General features: G+C 47.8%; 1 protein-coding gene across 1 annotated transcript in view; it reads right to left on the reverse strand.

Annotated features, from left to right (window-relative positions):
• The window catches only part of LOC125756112 (uncharacterized), a 109,155-nt gene that overhangs the window by 4,355 nt on the left and 86,152 nt on the right, over positions 1-18,648 (reverse strand). Inside the window, exons 4-8 of the mRNA XM_037664885.1 lie at positions 8,371-8,477; positions 6,402-6,455; positions 4,064-4,096; positions 2,022-2,145; positions 459-500 (exon numbers count right to left, since the gene is read on the reverse strand). Of these exons, the coding sequence (XP_037520813.1) occupies positions 459-500; positions 2,022-2,145; positions 4,064-4,096; positions 6,402-6,455; positions 8,371-8,477 (360 nt within the window). The remainder of the gene's footprint in view (positions 1-458; positions 501-2,021; positions 2,146-4,063; positions 4,097-6,401; positions 6,456-8,370; positions 8,478-18,648) is intronic.

Here is an 18,648-nt window from a genome sequence, read left to right on the forward strand (position 1 = left end):
CTTCTGCAACATACCTTTCTATGAGAAGGTGGGTGAAAATGAGTCTTGTGATCTGCTTTGTGGCGTTAAGCACAATTTTCGAAAATTTTCTCAATGGAGCGAGCTCAGTCTGCTTGCCTATAAAATATTTCGTTAACGCAATTAGGGAAGCGTTGGAAAGACACCATCACTTAGATTATAACTAGCCGGGAAAAGCACGGTGAATAGCAGTCGCTCTGCGCTATCAAAGAAAGTTTATTTTTCGCCGGCTGTGTCGTGAACAAAGGCAGTCAGAAGAAAAACCATTCGGCACGCTTGTATTTGTCATACAAGGTCATCAAAATGAAAAAAAAAGAGAGTTCTCTGTTTGTAATGGTAACTGTTCTCGAATGCCTAGCCGACGATAAAGCTAGCGAGAAAATACGCGACATGCGGAGGCAGTCACGAGAAAATTGCAACTAGGGAGAGTAAGTGCTCACCTTGAAAACGGCTGAGCTTGAACACTCGACCCACTCTTCCATCTAAGGAACAACAGAAATGAAACGGCAACAATAATGTCAGCACTGCGATGCATCCAATAATGCAACTTTCGTTGCCAAGACATGGTGGAAAGATTTGAGAAGCAGCATTGCCGTACGATTTTGTAGAATCAAGGCTGAATTTCCAAGAGTGTGGTAATTTTTAAGGTATTGTGTCGGTGTTTTTGTTGTTTACCTTCACTCAAAGTACAGACTTCATCGCAAATTCTTACTCCATTCGCCGTATATTTAAACTCGGTACGACATTAAGATGCACAAAAAGCATGAATAACACTTTCTAAAGCGCTGAAATGAGTACTTTGGTACAAGAGCGAAAGTCAAACAGGATAAGTTGAAGTTCACGTGCAGATTGGACGCAACGTAGCCCCATTAGTGCCAGACATCAGAGTTGAACCGTGGTTGTTTCATCCAGAAGAGCGGCCACATATTCAACAATGTTCCAAAAGGAGACGTTAATTGATACGGGGTGTCTGTATGATTAATATGCTGCAAAAGCATTCATTATGCCTAACGCGTTAGACATAACCATCACTTAACTGATAACATACCAAGGACTTTAACTGCATGCAAAATTCGCGTTGCGTTAAGTTATGTCCACAAAGTGAAAAACATCGTGTATAATGCATACACGCTGTACATAATGCCTTAGAGCTCTCGAAGATGCATTTCTTTTCGTTCAGTGCGTAAATAACTCACGCTTAAAACATGGCGCGAACATCACAGATAGAATGCCTTCTATTTCTTTCGCAGACGTGATGTCTGTGGCAATTAGTTTGTTCCCCGACAGCAGGCAAGGCAAATATTATAAGGTGCTCGTAAAATACAAATCGTTGCTGACGCTCGTATAACAAATTTTCTGCGGAAGTTGTAATAAACCCGAAAGGATTACATTTTTACAATGCATCACCCATAACATACCGCTTACCTGCCCGGTTCTAGTCCGTGCAAAGAAAGTGCGCACTTGCAATGACAGCCTTAATATCGGAGGAAATGATAACTTCATTATTAATCTACACACGTCAAACTCTCACTGCACAATAGAATCTGCAATTTTGTCGCCTGATGCTCAGAATGAAGTCATGCTAGTAAAGAAGAACAACCTGTCCGTTTCGTATTCATTTGGTCCCATCATGTTGTATTTGCTTATTTTTGGCCAAAAATACCTTTTTAATCCCAGGGAACATAGAGTAAAAACTTTTTTTTTGCTCTGAAATGGCCAAGGATGTTGCCGGGGTACTTAAAGAGGTCTCACTGTTATTTTTGTAAGGCGGCTAAACTTTCTTTCCTCGTATTATTATTATTATTATTATTATTATTATTATTATTATTATTATTATTATTATTATTATTATTATTATTATTATTACTACTACTACTACTATTAGGATGCCCAATAATATTGGAGCCATCAGAATTACACTTCTTCCATCCATGTGCAGCATTTTCACTAATAAGCCTCCATTAATATATAAGCTAAGGCAAGAACTGTAACATCACACTTACCTTCTTGAAGCAACTGCAGCCGACAAGGTCCGTGATAAGCTCGCGGAAAAATTCGGGAACATGACCCACAGCGGCTGTTGACGTACTTGTCGATGCCTTCCTTGTTGCAGACGCCATTCACCGACTGCGAATGCGCGTAGTAGTTAAACACGTGCAGCAGGTTGTGAACACCACAGTAACCTAAGACGATCCTGCTAAGTCAAGCTGGAGCCTGGGAAGCATGCACTACAGTACAGGGGCGGAAGACCGGAGGAAGAGCGATGTTGGAGTGTCTTAGGTATCCAGTGAAGTGCGGCGCTTAAGTTCGTATTCAAGGCCAACGTAACTTCCATGTTGATTTCAACTTCGTTAAAAATATTCGACTTCGTCGAATTCACTTACTTGGCGCATTACGTAGAAAAATATTGTTAAAACATCATTCTGCATCCGTCTGTAGACCTGAAAAATATTGCGTTTCTGGGGGGGCATCTTGTGTGATGTTCGAAATACATACAGAAACAGCACACGATGACCAGGCAAGAAAGGAGTTGGGACAGTCCCGTGCCTCTCTACTCGTTCTTTACGCGCATTTAACATTTAATAATAAGCGCCTGATAATAATTAAGGCCAGATTTCAAATAAGTTTTGATACGTAGACAGGAAAAGTAATGCTTTGTTACCGCATGCACAGTTAACACATCACTTCAAGCAACTCTTTCTCTTAAAGGGGTCATGAAGCACCTCTTGGGCTTGTTGCAAAAACACATCCTACGGAAAGCTGACACGGCTATAAACTGCTCATCCAAATATTGTAGTCGTGCGCGCCGCGTAAAGGCTGCAAGCGGAGAGCGAACTTGCTGTTTTCTCAGGCGCCCTCTTTTCAAACAGACGCCGGTTCTCACTCTCGTCGGTGGGCGGAGCATCAGCTAATTGACTTCGCGTATCTGCTTCGCCGCGTCGCAAAAGACATAGCATCCTCATTGGCCGATAGCCGACATAAATAGAGAGCGGCGTTCAGATCAGATGCTCTTCTTGCCACGGGGTGCCGCCACTTGCCGGCGCCGCACTCCTCAGTCTGCTAACTTTACACGGTAGCCACAGTCGCGCACGCGAATCACAGCGGGAGAGCGATCGCGTTTCACGACGCGCGCTAACGTAACTTCTTTCCCCCGTGCCATCCCTCCCTGTGTAGCTTCCAGTGCGCTCGTCGGCCACGAGAAAAGAGAAAGCGCTGAGAGCGTGCGCCAAACACCCGTAACTCCGCTCGTTATTGACGAATTCGAAATAGTTTTGCGCAATCGATTGGGGAGGCAGTAAACTCCGATACTAAGGTCATTAGATCATTACTTGAAAAAGTGGTTCATAACCCCTTTAAGCTGAAACTGTTTAAGCAACGCCAGCGTGTTTACTGAAACGGCGTCCCATTTGAGAGCGAGCCATACTGTATATGCCGACTACATGCATCATAAAACGTGGTCGATCCAATCACTCGTTGTATACCCATTTACCCAAACCCAGCCTGGAAGCTAAAGCGTTTTCCACGACTTACTTGCCTAATCCGGCGAGTAACTTTCTTGGAAATCTGGTCTCAGAAATGAACAGTCTGAAATCACGCAAGCTGTTTTATACAGATCTCGAAGGCGACAGACCTTGGCTCCCGGCTGTAGAAGCGCCGCGCCATGTTCTATGTTCTATACTCAGGTTCTCTCTCTCTTTCGGCTCCCTCCTCACATGTAGGGTAGCAAACTGCACAAAGTCTACTTAACCCCCGAGCGTTTCTTTGTTTCCTTCTTTCTTCTTTCTCTAAATATGCCTTTTTTTCTCAGGCTGCTAAGCTGGGATCTCGCGAATGCTCATAGAAAACCCCGAACCTAGCCCGCGTTGCACAGAGGAACGAAACAGTCGTATTGATAGTACGCCAACACGTTGTTATAGTTATTATGCGCAGCTAACGAAAGCGTCGACATCCTATGGCACATCACGGTACACTGCTCGCCTTTGAGCTTCATGCGTAAAGCCTATAACTTGTATGGATTAGTTTGTGTTAAAACTATTATACTCACGATTCCCGTTGTGTCGGTAAAGCAGACTCTCATCTGGGGAAAAGATAAATACGATATTAGTGTGCATTTTAGGTAAGGAGTACATGAATGGTGCGAAAGAGTATCGGTAAGGTTTTCCACATGTGCTTAGTTTAGTCAAGTCCCAGTTTTTATCCTGCGAACAAGGCATAGCATGCTACAGTAATAGCGTACTTAAATTGGCTCATTTCGAGAGTTTGTCCATATCATATGTAATACTGCGAACAAAGCTATGGTAATTTGTATTAGAATTGATGGCAAGGCAATAAAAACATCATCTAGAAGGAAGAAAAGCACATAGGAGATATTTAGCTGCTTTATGTGCAATCTAACACGTTAAGTTTAATTTCGTATTTTCGTTTTGCCAAAACTGCAGTAAAAGAAGACAAAACCTAACTACAGCGTTGTTTTTGCGGTGTCCGACAAATGGAACACTAAACGAGACGACACAAGTTAAAAAGAGTAAGTTTGCTAGACGTTCGGGCGTGAACTCCGGTGAACTTCATTCGTATAACTTTAGAGGCCAGGCCGACTGGCCCATTGACCAAAACAAAGAATTCAGGTGCCAGAACGTTGGCTTTCTTGCCCCTCGGATTTGGAGTCTGAGACATTCGTATGTACGAGGGCGGTCCGATAAGTACTTAGCCTTCAAAACAAAAACGAAAATTTTGGAATGGTGTCGATTTATTTATCAACATACTCCCCTTTCAACTCTATACACTTGATCCAGTGATATTCCAACTTCTTGATCCCATCAGAAAAATACGTTTTCTCCTGAGCTGCAAAAAAAGCTTCTGTGGCGGCGATAACTTCTTAATTCGACTCAAATGTTTGTCCGGCGAGTGACTTTTTCAAGTTGAGAAACAAGAAGTCACTCGGGGCCAAATCTGGAGAATACGCTGAATGGGGTACCACTTCGTAGCCCAGTTCGACCAACTTGGCCCTGGCGACGGCGCAGGTGTGAGCTGGCACGTTGTCATGGTGGAAGAGCACCTTTTTCTTCACCAAGTGTGGCCGTTTTTTTTTTCGCAGTTCGGCGTCGAATTGGCCCAGCAATTCCGCGTAGTAGGGCCCTGTCACTGTTTTGCCCTTCTCAAGGTAGTCAACGAAGATCACACCTTGAGAATCCCAGAAAATGGCGGCCATCACCTTTCCGGCCGATGCGACAGTCTTCGCCTTCTTCGGAGCAGGTTGTCCGGTTGCAGTCCACTGTTTCGACTGTTCTTTGGTCTCTGGTGTGTACCAGTGGATCCATATTTCGTCGACGGTCACAAAACGACGCAGGAACTCCTTCGGATTACGCTTAAGCAGCTTCAAGCACGGCTCTGAAATGGTCCCACGGACGCGCTTGTTGTCCGGAGTGAGCAAACGCGGCACCCATCGCGCCGACAGCTTTATCATGCCCCAAATTTCATGCATGATATGACCCACGTGGTCTTTTGAGATGCCTATCTCGCGCACCTTCAGTTGGCGGTCTGCCAATAAGAGGTCGTGGAGTTTTGCTACATTATCGGCCGTGGTAGCCGCTTGTGGGGTCCCTGGGTGAGGCTAATCAAAAACCGACGTGCGACCACGTTTAAACTCGTTGAAACAATTTTTGACAGTTGCCATCATAGGATAGGACTCACCGTAGACGGCATCCAGTCGCTCTTCGATTTCGCTGCGCGATTTCCCTTCCAAAAACAAGAATTGTATCACCGACCGATATTGCTCTTTTTCCATTTTTAACAGACACACGAAAATCACCTGCTTCCTCAAGCGGCCAACACAAAACCGCGAGCCCGATTCGACTGGACCTTTGCTTGTGTCCCTCTAAGAGAGCGTACTCAACGTCAGTATATGTCTCATGCGATAGCGTCGCACTCTCGCGGTGAGGCTAAGTACTTATCGGACCGCCCTCGTAAATCAAGATGGCTATCAAAAGCTTCCAACAGCCTGGCTGATATGGGCGTTCAATTAAAAAAAAGTGTGCGTTCAGGACTAAGCAAGAACAAATGTAAGCAAGTGTGAACAGTATACGTAATAATAAATTCTTTAAAGCGCTATAGCATGGCTCTATTTGCATGATCCCTTCTTTAAACTATTAAATCACAATATGGCTTACAAAGCAGGCCATCTTTTACGTTGAGACCTGCTGAACCGACATTCTCTTTAAGTGCATCGTAAAGTTACAGTACCAAGCTGTGCACGAAAGTGAAGTGAGTAACGAGTGATCAAATTGTAAAAGAAATCAAATGTAAAATATAGATACTCCGAAAGGCAAGCGCCAAAATATACTGCGAGAAATTGAAAACGCAAGGCTACGTTACTGCTGTCTCACCGTGTGGATGTCTTTGTTTCCTTTGGCGTAGCACTCGTCCATAACCTCTGTGTCCTGCGATCATACGTGAAGGAGGGAAGACATCATTAGATAGGCCGTAGATGCGCTCTTTTTTTCGTTTTTGTGGCGGAAATCACAGAAACTCGCGTAGCTAAACAACTGTGGTTGCAATTCAGACGTATTGCACTTCTAAATGTACTGTTGAGTTTTTTTTTTTCCAGTGTTTTTTTTTATAGTACCTTAGGAATACGCTAAATGACGTGAAATAGTGGGCTTGCACAAAGCCTTGAAATTTTGCATTTGAGCTATTGTAGAACTGGCACGTATGGGGTAAAAGCATTAAATGTAAGGATCACAGGCGTGTCGTGCACGTGCGCACTCCACCAGGCGAGATTCATTTTTCTCTTCGTCTTCTACATGTCATACCCGCGTGCATTTGTAAGCTCTCGAAAAATGGCCCAGTAGCTCGGAGGATTTCACGCTCGACGGTTGTCTCGTCCGCGATGTCCCCTCGCCAAAGACCTCTCTCAGATCGGGGTCCGGTCCGCGACCTCCCGCTCCCCAATCTTTTCTTTTTATTTCTTTTAATCCCTCCTTATCCCTTCCCCTATGAACTACTGTTGAGGTGTCCTACTTTGCTAGAGACAGTTGCGGGGTTTACTTTTCTCTTCACTTCCTGTTATTTTATTGTAAGAATCTCTTTAAAAGAAAGGGGGTCCATATTGCTGAAGCGCAAGAAGAAAAATTATTTAGTAATAAAGATAAACAAGTGGAAGTAGTTAATGCACAAGAAAGTAGACGAACAAGAACATAAGCGTGATCGAACTAAGAGGTTAAATTAGGGGCTGGAATCTCCGTCTAGTGTTTAAGTGCTTAAAATACCCGGACAGTGCTTTTTATCACACGCTAAAACACAAAGTGTATTCGCATCCAGCTTTTACGACGTTGATTTCTCCTTGCGCCTTCTTACGGCCTGCGGACTTCTAAGGTGGAGAAAAGTAGACGAACAGAACATAAGCGTGTCGAACTAAGGGTTCCATTAGGGCTGGGGAATCTCGTCTCGTCGTTTAAAGTGCTTAAAATACCGGACAGTGCTTTTTATCAACGCTAAAACACAAAGGTATCGCATCCAGCTTTTACGACGTTGATTTCTCTTGCGTCCTTCTTACGCCTGCGAATTCTAAGGTGGATATTTTTTAGGCGTATTACAAGGCTTTTGTTTGCCTGATTTTAGGAGGTGAAAGGTGACCGCAATAAATCAAGTTGAAATCCTCGTGCAGTCCTTGCTTTGGGGTGAGAACGACTACGTCTTTTTGCTAGTAATTACTGAGAACTAAAAACATACATTGTTATCGATAACACTACTCCATTTCACAAGCCTTAGCTTCACGCTGCAGGAGTAGAACCTTAGAGTTAGTCTGCGATATTTCACTGTTGGCGCGGTAAATTCGCTGTGACTTTCACCTCCCATAGCGTCGCAACAATACCCACAAAATGAGACTTTCGTGCTTTCGCATTAGCAGGGACATAATAAGCATTAACCATACGTGTGCTCGCGGAAAGGGGGGCGGGGGGGGGCAGGGGGGCAGGGGGGCAGGGGGGGGCGCCAGTCTTAGTCACCTGTGAGGGGGAGGGGGCAAAGTCTGCCTTAAACATCCACCTAATAGGGGGGGGGGCTGCAATGAACCTTTGCACCTCCCCCCCCCCCCCCTGATGGGGAAGCCTGCGTTCGCCTTTGGCATTAGCTCTGCATTAGCAGGCATCTGGCCAGCTTCTTGCGATGAAGCGAAATCATGCAAGTTTAACTATGCGTATCTGGCTTTCTTTACCGACACCTAAAGCAAAAAGAAAACAGGCGTGAAATCGAAATTAAACTCCTTTCACCTAATCGGGTCAACGAACACAGTGCCTACAGGGGCTCATATTCGAACTCAATTTGCGCGTTATTCGTGCAGTGCTGTCCTCCTACCTTGGAATGGAAGTTCAACATCCTCAGGAGAGAAAGCACAAGCCGGTTCATTTGCGGTTTGTCCAATCCGCTGTCGACTGCGTCGTATATGAGCTGAATACGGAAGTCTGCGCACACACACACACACACACACACACACACACAAAATACCAACGAAGTCAGGAACCAAGCGCTGGATCTTAGCTATTTTACATTATTCTCTGTTCAAGTGAGCAAGGCCTTCCAGCGTCAGGATGCCAGTACAGTTCCGGCTGCCTCGCCGATGTTTGGTTGGATTCGAGGAAAGAATAATTCGATATTTGCCATTACTATCCTATCGGGTTTTTCCAACATATGTTCCCACTCAGGTGTTGTTGACACAAGTGAAGTGGAACACCTTGAAAACTGTAACACCTTAACCATGCAGGCACAACCTGCATGGTTAATCGCCCTGCATTTTCTTTGCGATTTTTCTTCGCTGCCCCTTTTTCAAAAATAAAGTGTTTAGCGACGAACCGGTGAGTAAAGCTAGAAAGGAGGCAAGAAAGAGGATGAGAGTGACAAATTAGCTCCTTCAATTCGTGCTGCTGGCGGGCTTGCGAGACATCCCCAACATCGCTTGCAGCTGCGAACCCTCCTACTGTATACGTGCCAATGAGGGTACGCGTTTAAACCGCCATGAAAACCGTCTACATGACTCACGAGCGTAGCTGCTCGCAAGCGGAAATAACGCAAATCCTTCAACGCTTCAACCGTATATACACCAAATCCTCGACTGATACATAAGATTTCATGTATTGCGGAATAAAGTGGATAATATTGCCATTTACCGTATGCAAATAGGGTCTCCTCGTTATTACATTAAATATTCAGGATGCTGAACGGCGTCAGTCCATTTAGTCCCTGCTGTTTTTTTATGTCACCGAGTATTTGTCACTACACAAATACAATGGGCATGCACTGGCACTTTAGTACTTTTCATCTTTACCAGTTAGGAAGTGTGGAAAGCTTGGCACTGAGAGAAGCAGTAGTACCAAAATATCATCCAAGATAAACAAGAAGATGAGAGGGAACAAAATTAAAAAAAACGCTAAGGAAATGTTCTCAGAAGCACCCAGAAAAAGAAAGCACAGTTTTCTTTCTTTTTTTTTCAGCGGGACAGTCCCGTTAGCGTATCAGTGTATTTCGGAGAGTAGCAACACGTAGCAGTCTTCCCAATACAACGTCTTACCTAGGTCATGCTCGCAAGAAGCGACGGCGATAGCCAAAGCCACCAAAACCAACTGCGTTGCTCGGACCATCGTGACTGAACGCGGGGAGCCTTCCCTATGCACCGAGCTCGAGCCCTTCTTGTAGTGCACGTTCGTCAAGCACATGGCTTCATGGCGGCTAGACGTCGCGTGTTTGTACAGCGGCACACACGTCGCGGATGAAGCACGATGCGATGAGTGCCGGCTTACAGCTTATACAGCGAGCATACGGGCACACACAGGAATACAGCGGTCGGATGGGACCACTCAGTCTCGGTGGAAGAAAGTTTCTATGCACTTCGATATTTTGTTGCACCAATCTTGGCACTCTCGAATTCTTCACTAGTCATTCCGCATTAAGTGCATACAAAAATTAAAAAAAAAAAAAAAAACATCCGAAGGCCCGCTAATGGAATTCCGCCTTGACTTTGCCAAGCTTCCATGGCGTTAAAACGTGTCCCGAACTGCCGCGAAAGTTACAGAAGTGTCTGCGCACCTGCTGACAAGTCCTTTTTTTATTTTCTTGCTGCCCGCGCAATTTCGAGCATTCCGCATATGCGATTATCTACGGAAAGCACAACAAGTTGGTTTGAACAGCGTGTTTTTTTCGGGGACCACGGTTCGGAAAAGTCTCGACCCTAAGCACGTCCTCGCGTGCAGACGCTATAACGCGTCAGACCGCGTACACCAGTCTACACGTGTCTGTCATGGCCTCACGCAGGACGCATTGTCTAACGTTCAGCCCTCTCGTAAGGCAGGTGTGTTGCGTCAAGAGCCTGGGAGAGAGAGAATCTGCCATAACAGAAAGGCGGACCCCTATATGCACGCGACGCTCGAGTTCAGCAAAGCGCCGCGCCAATCTCTTACACCCGGGGCCTCAAACTCACCTCGGCTAGCGGGCCGCAGTCACGAAATTTAGTCTCGCGATGGCTAGGACAGCGAAGAAGGTTTGGGGGGGAGGGGGAGTGATTGAAGAAAACGTCAACTAACGTTTCCATTTGAAAGACCGTCTTTCCGATATCTCACACATAAATAATTTCGGAACGGGATTTGACGCCAGGGTTCGACAAAAATGTCGATACTGGTCTCCAGAATGTGTAAAATCAGGACGCCGATTCTGAAACATATAGATTTTCTTCCACTGCTTTGTTTCAACGCATGATGACCGCATGGGATTCCTCACTAAAGAAAAATACTTGAGACCGGTCCCGTCACTGAGATCACCCAAAGAAAGCGTTATTAATCGCAATAGGCGATAAATAATGCGGGTACCGCTTAGCAAAGTCCCAGAACTTTATTCCTTGTGAAGCCGCGGGCCGCGTGTTTGAGACCCTTGTCATACACCATTGGACAACCCTTCGCCGCGACCGATCAGTGGTTACCTCGTTCAACATGCTGTTGGGCCTAAGGCCACGCTTACGGTTCTCAACCGAGGCGAGCTCATTTGGACTACAAAGAAACAGGAAAACGCTCCCGCACTTGCATTCAGAATGACATGGCTCGAAGCCGGGATGGTCAAAACAGCGGTACGTCCGCCTTACTACGTGGCGACACCCACATAAACAAATACATGGTTCTGACGCCGATTAATGCAGAACTCTGGCTAAGAAGTTAAAGTTCTGCGAAACGCGCCGATTAAGGGATTGGGGGACGAAGGCGGCAAGATGCAAGTGAAATGTGCACTTGCGCGTACTGTTTACAGGGAAGCGCAAGATCGATTCTGAACCCGGCTGAAGTGGACACACGTTTAAAGATTCCACGTATTCATTGTCATCATCGATCTGCAGCCGAAAAAACCTCATTTATTTTTGTGCACACTTGCTCGATAACATTAATCTGCGGCCCCTGAGATGTCGCGAAGCTTTCTATGGAGACGAGAAGCGATAGCAGAGTAATAACCTTTTAATCTTGCTGCATGCACAAGATCAGTCGAGAGCGAGAAATCAAAGAGGGAAGGTCTCATGTCGCAGTCGATGTCGCTAACTGAATAACTTGCAGTTTACAGCGTAACGCGAAATCATTTTTACTAATATACATAGGATTAAATATGTGAATAAATATACATATCTTTTCCTAATCATCTGAGAGGCGCGCCAAGTCAACCGCATATATTTACTCCGTCGTACCTCTCCCGTCACTGTCTGATGTGCAGGGTCATCATGACCATGCCAATTTTAGACAATAATGGCAGACGAGGACCTTTGGTTATGCATTACAAGAACGGCGTACTTGAAACTTTTATCCCCCGAAGAGCCGGGTACCAATGGCAGGCCGTTGTGAGCCGCCCGTCACCGCCACCTCAGCCCCTTCCCCCCCCCCCCCCCCCCCAATTAGAGAACCCTGTGCACGTATATGCGTATGTAGACAGACGCGGTCGCAGATCAGCTAAACGAGGGCCGGAGATTTGCACCGGCTGTCGTAACTGGTTTCCTAGAACGCTTGCAACGGAGAGGGTCGATATGCAAGATGACCAGCGGCAGGGGCTCGAGCAACAATGTTTTTTTTTAGGGGCGAAGCTCCTTATAGCACCACCTGGTCGGTCGTCGCTCCATGCGGCGTGCCCCCGCCGTCGCGTCTCCCGTATCATTCAATAGATGGCGCTGTCCCATAGAGATGTATGGTTGAGCAGAAGCTTCCAGGTCTATTTATGCTGATGATATTGTCTTATTTGCGGACAGTCAAGATGATATACAGAGACTGGCAGATATATGCGGAAGGGAGTGTGAGGCTCTAGGACTAGGATTTAGTGCAACAAAATGTGGATTGATGATATTCAATGATCACGGAGACCATACGGTCTTAATACAGGGCCAAAAAATACCGAGGGTAAGCGAGTACAAGTACCTCGGAGTATGGGTAAATGAGGGGGATAGATATATGGAGGTACAAGAGAAAGCATCGGTAGCAAAGGGAAAGAGGAATGCTGCAATTATGAAGCACAGAGCTTTATGGGGATACAATAGGTACGAGGTGCTTCGAGGGCTGTGGAAGGGTGTGATGGTTCCGGGGCTTACATTTGGGAACTCAGTGGTGTGCATGAAGTCAGAGGTGCAATCAGGAATGGATGTAAATCAAAGGACGGTGGGCCGCCTCGCCTTGGGCGCTCACGGGAAGACGACAATGAGGCGGTAAAGGGTGATATGGGATGGACAGGCTTTGAAGTGAGGGAAGCGCAGAGCAAAATGAGATTCGAAGAGAGGCTGAGGAAAATGAAGAAGAGTAGATGGGCAGAGAAGGTTTTCAGGTATTTGTATAGAAAAAGCGTTGACACGCAGTGGAGAAAAAGAACTAGGAGGCTCACCAGTAAATATACGGCTGGCAGTGCGGGCGATATGGCAACAAGGAGCATTAAGCGGAAGGTCAGAGAGGCGGAGAAGACTTATTGGATGACAGCGATGGAAAAGAAGCCGGCTCTGAGTAACTACCGAAAAGGAAAAAACGAAATAAGGAGGGAAAGGTTTTATGATAATTCAAGGGGAAGCGCTTTACTGTTTGAAGCAAGGTCGGGCTGCCTGAGAACGCGTAGTTATAAAGCGAGATTCAGTAACGAAGAAGAACTATGTACATGCTGCGGGGGAACTAAGGAAACGATGGAACATGTACTGATTGAATGTGGCGATATTCACCCAGGTATACGTGTGGGCACGAGTCTACATGAAGCCTTGGGTTTTAGGGACAACAATGGAAAGCTGAACACGCCCGCGATAGAAATAAGTAAGAGACGGTTAGAGTATTGGTGGCAGAAAAGTAGAGATAAAGTACAAAAATAAATAATTGGGGGAAAAAAGGTTATTCTGCCTTAAGAGGCAGAGAGATGGACTGTGAATTTATATTTTTTGTTATAATAACATAGATTTAATCAATGTAGATAAGGCATTAGGACAACATGAAACAAGGAAGTTTTTTTCTTTTTTTTCTTTTTTATCCTTCGAGCCTGGTGGCAGACATGTCACCGCCCCGTTATAAAGGGGACGCTCATAGCATCCATCCATCCATCCGTATGCAATATGTGTGCAAAAGAAAAAAAAAAGCAGCGGCACCCTGCACCCTAGATGGCGGGCAGTAATCAAAGCGGCGTATCGCTTTGATTACTGCTGGGCGAAACCACTGAACATTTCACGGTGTAACCATGATTGCTTCAGGAGCTTCGCCCAAGCTCTTCATCATTCACCCGTGGATATGGTGTAATTTTTTAATTCGTAGGAAAATGGGCGGCCGAAGGAAGGATAGCTCCGAAAGGCAATGCAGAATATCGGCCAAAATGTAAAGACAATGTAAGTAATTGATCAACACACTCAGTCACACTACATAGTAATATAGGAAAGAAGATGGCTTCTAAGGGCTCGTTTTTCTTTGTTAGACACAATATTGTAGCGGGGTTGCAGCTATGACTGTGGTGAGGTGTGCGAAGAAGAGGCAGACGACGTGTCGGTGTTCTGAAAATACGCAACCGCCATCTTGATTGCGGGACTACTCCATACTGTAAATAAGTTAAATATATTCGTAACATTTTGGTGGAGGTGCTGGGTACTACGCAAGACGGAACTCCGCAGCGGACGTGTCCTTGACAGCCTCAATATGTCAACAGAAAGCAACTCTGCTGCTGCCGCTTCGACCGCGACTCCGGTACAACCGGTACAGCCGGTACAGCCGGTACAGCCGGTCGTATTGACTCAACCGCGCGATCCCGGTAACTTCTGCGGCACCGACCACATTGACGTCGATGACTGGATTGCGAAGTACGAGCGGTTTGCAGCGGTCTACAGGTGGGACCCTACAATGATGCTCGCCAACGTTGACTTCTATCTCTGCGGAACAGCAGGCGCGTGGTTTCAGGCTCATGAAGCTGACTTAACAAGTTGGGATGCCTGTAAACAGAAGCTTCGCGACCTATTTGGTAGAGCCGTCGGACGCCAGCGGGCCGCTTCTAAAGAACTCTCCTGTCGGGCACAAACTTCCACCGAATCATACGTCTCCTACATCCTTGACGTCCTGGCCCTTTGCCGTCGTGTCGACACCAACATGTCAGAGGCTGACAAAGTAAGCCATTTGCTCAAGGGAATTGCGGATGACGCTTTTAATTTACTTGTGTCTAAAGACTGCTCAACCGTGGACGACATCATCAAAGAGTGCCGCCGGTTCGAAGAGCTGAAGAGTCGCCGCATTGCCCAGCATTTCATGCGACTTCCGAACACGGCCGCTACATCATCCTGCGAGGACCTTCAGCCGCCATGCGGTCAACCGCCTACCAACGAGAGCGTAGTTCGCATCGTGCGCCGAGAAATCGAGGCGGCGTCGCCATCATCTTTGCTGACGCGACCATCTGATGATCTTCGACCAACGATCTCGTTGATCCAGCAGGTTGTGAGGGAGGAGCTTGCAAATGTCGGACTGCAGCCGGTATGTTCGTTGACGGAACCTCGTGTCAGTTCCATAACGCCTCCTCGTGCACCGGAAATGTTTCGCCGCTATCGTGACCCTGCCCAGTGGAGAACGCAGGACGACAAGCCGATCTGCTTTCGTTGCCACGGTGTAGGACATATTTCCCGCTACTGTAGTTCTCGCACCTTTTCATCTCGCTCGTTTGCTGGCTATCGACGTGACGACAACCACCGGCCCCTGCAGTTTCCCGCTCGTGACGGTGCACCATACGATGAGGCTCTTACGACATCGGTCCGACACTCCAGCCGTTCGCCGTCCCCACACGATCGTCGCTCCCGGTCACCTCAGCCCCGTCGCCATTCGTCGCCTCGCCCTACTGGACGCCCATACTCGGAAAACTGAGCAATGCAGCTCCCGGAGGTGATGCTGCATTCGACCCCCGACCTGAAAACCCTCTGCTGACCCTCACTACGGACCAGAACCTGCTTGCTGTGGAAGTGGATGGCCTGCCTGTTACTGCCCTCATTGATACCGGCGCACATATTTCTATTATGAGCTCTGATCTCCGTGCATGATTAAATAAGGTCCTTACGCCGCCCGAGTCCCTATTTGTACGTGTCGCTAGTGGGGGAACTCCGGCTGTACTCGGAATGTGCACGGCACGTGTGAGGTTCTCCGACCGCCAGACGTCCGTTCTGTTTCATGTTCTCGCTCATTGTCCTCATGATGTCATCCTCGGACTCGATTTCTTGTCTGACCACTCTGCTGTCATTGACTGCTCGGCCGGTGTTGTACAACTCGACTTGCCTGCGTCCGCCGACGTGTCAGAGGTGGCTCAGACGAAACTTTCGTGTGCTGAGGCTGTTCGTCTGCCACCACAAGCCCTAACTTGCGTCGCTGTTGAACCATATCCCAGTGTACCGGATGGGGATTACGTGGTCTCTCCCTCTCCCAGTGTTCTACTGGCCCGCAACGTCTCATCTCCGTACACAGTTGTAACTATTACAGCGAACAAGACGTGCCTTCCTCTTCTGAACTTCGGACTGAGCCCTCAAGTCCTACCACAAGGCATTGCTCTCGCTACTCTGTCACCGTCGTACGAGTGCCAGATCTCATCGGTGTCACCCGAACTGCCTGCTGTCGTTTCTCCAAACCCGCATAGAGTCGACGCAGTCACCTCTTCTACACTGCACAACAACATAACCAAGATGATTGCCTCAGACCTTTTGCCATCTCAAGTTAAAGACCTCAGTGACCTCCTTATGACCTACTCTGACATATTTGACTTTGACGGTAGGCCCTTAGGTCAAACCTCGCAAGTCAAGCACCGCATAGATACCGGTGATGCAGCTCCAATTCACAGGCGTCCTTACCGAGTTTCACCATCAGAGCGCCAAGTAATTCAACAGGAGGTCGACAAGATGCTCACAAAAGGCATTATTGAGCCTTCTTCGAGTCCGTGGGCTTCCCCTGTAGTCTTAGTTAAAAGGAAAGACAACACCTGGCGTTTCTGCGTGGATTATCGGCATTTAAACAAGATCACCAAAAAGGATGTCTACCCGCTTCCTCGTATCGATGACGCCTTGGACTGCCTTCATGGTGCTACCTATTTTTCTTCGATAGACCTACGCTCTGGTTACTGGCAAATCGCCGTAGACGACCTCGACCGTGAGAAGACCGCCTTTGTAACGCCTGACGGTCTCTACCAATTCAGAGTCATGCCGTTCGGTTTGTGCAATGCGCCGGCCACGTTCGAGCGGATGATGGACACGCTTTTGCGCAGCTTTAAATGGTCTATCTGCCTTTGTTACCTGGACGACGTCATTGTATTTGCTCCCACCTTTGAGTCTCACCTCGGCCGACTGTCGTCTATTCTTTCCGTCTTTCGTGCGGCTGGGCTACAACTTAATTCATCGAAGTGCCACTTTGGCCATCGCCAAGTTGCTATTCTAGGGCATCTCGTCGACTCATCTGGCATCCGACCCGATCCCGACAAAGTTCGCGCTGTCCTCGATTTTCCCGTGCCAACTTGTGCCAAAGACGTTCGAAGTTTTGTGGGCCTATGCTCATATTTCCGACGATTCGTCAGAAACTTCGCAGATATTGCCCGCCCCCTCACTGACCTTCTCAAGAAAGATGTGCCATTTTGGTGGGGTCCTGACCAAGCCAGTGCTTTTTCCCGCCTCATTACGCTGCTCACCACACCGCCGATCCTCGCCCACTTCGACGCGTCCGCTCCAACCGAGGTCCGCACCGACGCTAGTGGTTACGGCATTGGCGCTGTGTTAGCCCAGCGTCAATCCGGTCATGATAGAGTTCTTGCGTATGCCAGCCGGCTCCTTTCTCCTGCCGAACGCAATTACTCTAGTACTGAGCGCGAGTGCCTGGCGCTTGTATGGGCAGTTGGTAAGTTCCGCCCCTATTTATATGGTCGCCCTTTCACCGTTACTACAGACCACCACGCTCTATGCTGGCTTTCAGCACTCAAAGATCCAACAGGGCGCCTAGCTCGTTGGGCTCTGCGCCTCCAGGAATTCACGTACACAGTGGTCTACAAGTCCGGCCGTCTACACCAAGACGCCGACTGCCTTTCTCGGTACCCCGTCGACGATCCAGACCTCGTAACGGATGACACGTCCATCTGTATTTCCTCGCTCTCCGCTTTCGGCAACATCGGTGACGAGCAACAGCGTGACGCGTCCCTACGAGATCTAATCACCCGCCTGAATACTGACTCGACGGACAGTTCGCTTCGCATGTTCGTCGTCATCGACGGCATTTTATACCGCCGGAACATGCGCCCAGTGGGACAGGAACTACTAGTTGTAGTACCCACTCATCTCCGCTCGACCGTACTTCAGCAACTACATGATGTACCAACGGCCGGCCATCTTGGTGTTGCCAGAACGTACGACCGTGTCCGCCGACGCTTTTTCTGGCACGGCCTCTACCGTTCCGTACATCGTTATGTCGCTTCTTGCGAGTCGTGCCAACGCCGGAAAAAGCCAGCTGTGCACCCCGCCGGGCTCCTTCAACCTATCGACGTACCTGCTGAGCCTTTTTTTCGTGTCGGCCTCGACCTTTTGGGACCTTTCCCACTTTCTCACAACGGTAACAGATGGGTCGCCGTTGCTACGGATTATTCGACCCGTTTTGCCATTACGAGACCTCTCCCGAGCAGCTGCGCTACAGACGTCGCCGAGTTTTTGATCCAAGACGTCATCTTACATCACGGCGCTCCTCGTCAACTTATCACGGACCGAGGTCGTTACTTTTTATCCAAGGTAATCGAGGACCTACTTCGCTCTTGTGCAACCAAGCACAAGCTTACGACGGCCTATCATCCCCAAACGAACGGACTCACAGAACGTTTGAATCGCACGCTCACTGACATGCTCGCCATGTATGTCTCGACTGATCATCGCGACTGGGACATTGCGCTACCCTTTGTCACTTTTGCTTACAACAGCTCGCGCCACGACACTGCTGGATATTCTCCCTTTTACCTTTTGTATGGAAGAGAACCGACCTTGCCGTTCGACACGCTCGTACCCACCCCTGCCCACCTGTCCACCGAATATGCTCGCCACGCTATTAGCACAGCCGAAAAGGCCCGTCAGATCGCCCATCGACGCCTTTCGGACTCGCAACTCCGCCAGAAACATAC

This window comes from Rhipicephalus sanguineus, chromosome 6 (assembly GCF_013339695.2).
Source record: "Rhipicephalus sanguineus isolate Rsan-2018 chromosome 6, BIME_Rsan_1.4, whole genome shotgun sequence".
In the NCBI taxonomy this organism is placed as follows: Eukaryota; Metazoa; Arthropoda; class Arachnida; order Ixodida; family Ixodidae; genus Rhipicephalus; species Rhipicephalus sanguineus.